This window comes from Mus caroli, chromosome 7 (assembly GCF_900094665.2).
Source record: "Mus caroli chromosome 7, CAROLI_EIJ_v1.1, whole genome shotgun sequence".
Lineage (NCBI taxonomy): Eukaryota > Metazoa > Chordata > Mammalia > Rodentia > Muridae > Mus > Mus caroli.
Genome location: NC_034576.1, coordinates 44662304 through 44666930, shown reverse-complemented (window position 1 = coordinate 44666930; position 4627 = coordinate 44662304). Strand labels below are relative to the sequence as shown.

The window sequence follows — 4627 nt, the reverse complement described above, 5'->3', positions numbered from 1 at the left end:
AACATGGGAAGATCAAGAAAGCTTGGCTACCAAACTTGTAATCTCCTTGCTCGAGATTACACTGGTCCACTCTGTGAAACCAGCACTGACTCCTTACAAGGGGTGTGCAATGACCTAAGACCTAACACCTTCTACCATGTCCCACTCCTGAAAAAGCACACATCACCTCTTCCCTGCCACCGAGAGGGCCACACTTCCCCCACATAAGCCTTTGAGAGACACACTTAGAGCATACCCAAACAGGAGCCATCATCTTTAGAAAATTGTTTTGTACATCTATTTATTAACTTACATGTGTGTGCGTGCATAGGCGTGAGCCACAGTGCACATGTGGGGAGTCAAAGGTCAGTTTGTGGGAGGTCCCTTCCACGATGCAGATCCTTGGGATCAATCTTAAGAGTTCATCAAGCTTGGTGGCAAGCATATTTAACACCCCCTACCCCCAGGATTATTTTTAAGGTGAGCATCTGCTTTCTTTTGGAGGATCCCTAAACTACTTTACCATTTAGGTCTCAGTCCTAAGGCCCAGGACACCCTCAGTGGACTCTGACCTCTGTGTAATCCGAATAGGTGTCTTGGGGATCCTGGGTCTCCTGCAGTCTCAGGCGGGAGAAGTTGAGAGCAGCATAGTGGAGTTCTTCGGGGTTATTCTCAGAGACTGGGGCCTGAGAGGACGATTTGGGATCTGGGCAACCAGGGTATGTAAAATGTGGGTCCTTCTGCTTCTTCTTTGGTTTAGGGAAGTGAGTGTCCAGGGGTGAGCTCCTAGAAGGGGCATCTGGTTCAGCTTTCCAATTTCGAGCCTGAGGGGAGAGCAAGTATGCATCATTATTCACGCAGCAAGCAGCTGTGCACCTAGCATGTGCCAGCCTCTGACTTGGGAACTGGGGCTCTAGCTTTAGAGTCACAGGAATCAAGGAACAAACAGCACATGAACAAAAATCTAATGAAGGCAAGTGATGAACACTGTGAAGAAATCAAAGCAGAAGTCCAGGCTAGAGAGATGGCTCAGCAGTTCAGAGTGCTTGCTGCACTTCCAGAGGACCCAAACTCAGACTTACAGCAGCCTCTCCCAGCAGATCCTAACCACCTAACTTCAGGGAATCCAAGCCCTTTTCTGGCCACTTCAAGAACTGCACCCATAATGTGTATACACACACACACACACACACACACACACATACACACACACACACATACACATGCACTCACATGCACACATAATTAAGAGTACAAATAAAGTATAAAGCTGAGCATGGTGCATGCCTTTAATGTCAGCACTCAGGAGACAGGGCCGGGTGTTTCTCTATAAGTTTGAGGGCAGCCTGTTTTACATATTGAGTTCCAGTCTAGCCAGAATTAAGTTTAAGTTTGTTTAAGTTTATCTCAACAAAACTTAAACAAAATAAAAAGTAGAGTTATAGCTATAGACTAGATAGTCTTACCACAAAGAAATACTTAATTCTGAGATAGAGAGCTTATGTTAATTACCCCAATTTGATCAATGTGCTGTGTGTGTGAGTAGAGTGGCACACTGTACCTATCAATAGGCATAATTATTACATATAAATGCTAAAGTGGACAATAAATGACAGGTCATTCTGGGCATTTATGGTGGGGTGATAATCAAGCAAAGAGCATTAAAGGGAGCCAGGAGCCAGGAGCCATGCAGTTTCAGGGAAAAACTCTCCCAAGGAAGGAAGGAAACAACACATTTAACTATTCTAACAGAGTCTGGAGCTGTGTGCTTGAGAAAGATACCCCCACCTGCTCAGAGGAGAAGGGGATTGGGCATGGGGGAAGGAGGATTGTGGGAGAGGGTGACGAGGAGGGGGGCAGTGAGTGGGATGTAAAGTGAATAAGTGAATAAGTAAAATGAATGAATGAATGAATGAATGAATGAATGAATGAACAAGGTAGGGCCCAGAAGAATGGCTTGGTGGGTAAAGGTGCTTATAGTACAAGCTTGCAGACTTGAGTTCCATCCCTGGCATCTAAAATTGAGAGAGATCTGACTCCTGAGATGTTGTCCTCAGACCTCTGAATGTTCACTTGGCATGAATGCACAGCTCCCAATAATACTACTGATAAATAATACTAAATAAAGATTAAAGTTTGAAACTAAAAGTACAGGGTGCTCTATCTCACTACACAGTTAGTCTAGTAAGACAAGTGGAAGTGTCTACTAAGAGGTCCCCAAAATGGCACTGGAAATCCAAAGAAGCGATCACGGGGTGGGGCAGGGCTGGGGAAGGGGAGAGGAGGTTAATAGGGAATTGAGGTGTAAAAATGTCAAAAGTAGGGCCAAGGGTGTCGCTCAGGGCAGAGTGTTTGCCTAGCATGCACAAAGCCTTAGGTTCCATGCTCAGTGCCACATAAATCAAGCATGATGGCACACACTTCTTATGTCAGCACTCGGGGGGTGGGAACAAGAGGATAAAAAGTTCACGGTTGTCCTTGGCTATACAGGAAAATCCTTAGCTATGAAGGGAATTTGAGGCCAGCCTGGGCTACATAAGAATCTCTTTGAAAAACAAAATGTCACAGAAGTAGTGCCACGTTCTGTACTCTGTGCAAGATCCCTGTGCCCTTACTCCGGTTTTCCACTGTTCACACCTTAATTGCGACACAATATTCACACGTTGCTGATATCTGAACAATGAACTTTGTTACCTGCCTTCTATGGGGAGACTCCTGTTTAACTCACCTTCAAAGTGTTCCTATCCATTTTTTTATAGGCCAGTCTGAGCATGCCCAAAGGCACTTCTGTCATGTTTTCTTCTTTACCTATGACCTTAAGCTGAGCAGAGGCATGCTCTGTAGTGAGACATACCCAGGAGTGTGTGCCTTAGCTGGGCGTGCTCAGGGTTCTGCTCCTGAGTTGGGCGTGTGCAAGGATCTGTGTGACCTCAAGGTTGCTCCCTAAGTGAATAAGTATAGGCCCGGCCTGGGGTCCTTTGTTGCTGTTCTCATTAACTAGCACAGTTAAGCACATGTGATGGCTACAAACAAGATTCAGGGCCCAGGGTCACCCAACCCCCTTGCTGTCCTTCAGAGTCTCACTTACCACTCTCCTTTCCCTAAAACATTTACTCACTTGTCATCCGTCTCATGTAGTCCAGGTTGGCCTTTAATTTTATGTACAGCCCAAGACAACCTTATCCTTCTAATGCTCCTGCCTCCACTTCCCGAGTGCTTGCCACACACCACTCTGCTCACCCTCGTTCTGGACTGAGGATTTGTGCATGGCAGAAAAGAGCTCTACCGACTGAGCGACATTTTCAGCCTTGTCTCTGTAATTTTGTAACTTGGTCAGTGGGGTATAAATGGACTCATGTAGTACAGACCATTCACTTTACATCTGTGTCTCCCTCAGACTCAAGTAAATCGTCCTATGCATCAAGACTTTGTTCCTTTTGCTGGCTGTACCATTCCAGAGGAAACGTGTGCTTGTGTGGTTTCTACAGAATGTCACATGCAGAGAAACGGAGTGGAATGCTACATCCACTCCAGTAGTGACAAGTGCGACAGGCCCCGAAAACCTGGGCGCTGTCCCGAGTTAAAAAGTTCATGGAAACTTAGTCTCCTGGAACCGTGGTATCCTGTATAAAGAATGCTCCAATGTCCTTGCTTTAGTTGGTAAACAGATCTGTGTGCTTTCCCTTAATATTGCTTTATTACAAGTGCTCCTAAAGATTGATATTTTGACATATAGCTAAGTTAGATTCTAGGCAGTCCTTGATCTGACCTTGGGCATGGATAGCTAAGTCACTGCCCTACACAGAAATTTACCATTATCTAGGAAGAAGGAAGTTTGTGACCTAAAGAGTAACCAGAGTAGATACTTAGAACTATAGATAGCTGAGTTACACCCATACACAAGTATTTACAATGGCCTAGGGGGAAGGTGGACTATTCAATAGACTAGAGTAGGAACTATGGCAAGGGCACGAAGCCCTTTCCCCTAGCTTCTAAGATTAAGTGGACGTTAGGTGGAGCTGGTTTTGATCCCAGCTCCAGGATCCCAGGTAAACTGAGTTTTACCCCAGTTGGTTCCTGCCAGTTCTTCCATGCTTGCATTCCTCTGTTTTGTGTAAGAATCCAGTAACCTCTTTGTACCTTGCCGGGGTGTCACCCAACTTCCCTATTTTCTTCTGTATAAAAACTTTGATGCTCGATTTGACAAATTACATTCAGATCCACACTCCCTTGTGTCTAGTCTGTCTGTCATTTCCCGCCAACTCCTTGCCCACCTGCACCAGAGACTCATTCCACACAGACAACGGGACCCAGAGGGTCTGCGGCAGTGGAAGAGACAAGAGCAGAATCAGAGGAGGTAATGAAGAAAGCAGCTGTGGTGTTCAGCTGCGAGATGAAACATGAACTGCAGAGTTGAGGGAAGACTGGGGTGAAGCAGTTTGGGTGTATTTTGAAGAGAATCTGGTGAAGGATCAGTTGTGGGAAACAGGGCCGAAAGATTATGCTAAGGCTTTAGCTTGCTTGGGGAAGACTGTTACTATCTGCTGAGAGAGAGAGGGAGAGGGCGAGGGCGAGAGAGAGAGAGAGAGAGAGAGAGAGAGAGAGAGAGAGAGAGAGAGAGAGAGAGAGAGAGAGAGAGAGAGAGAGA

The 4627-nt window shown here is 45.9% G+C and overlaps 1 protein-coding gene across 1 annotated transcript in view; it reads right to left on the bottom strand.

Annotated features, from left to right (window-relative positions):
- Nucleotides 1–263: 263 nt before the first annotated feature.
- LOC110298833 (sialic acid-binding Ig-like lectin 10) overlaps nucleotides 264–4627 on the bottom strand; it is a 9775-nt gene continuing 5411 nt past the window's right edge. Inside the window, exon 12 of the mRNA XM_021168317.1 lies at nucleotides 264–803. Within this exon, the coding sequence (XP_021023976.1) occupies nucleotides 537–803 (267 nt within the window). The 3' untranslated portion in view covers nucleotides 264–536. The remainder of the gene's footprint in view (nucleotides 804–4627) is intronic.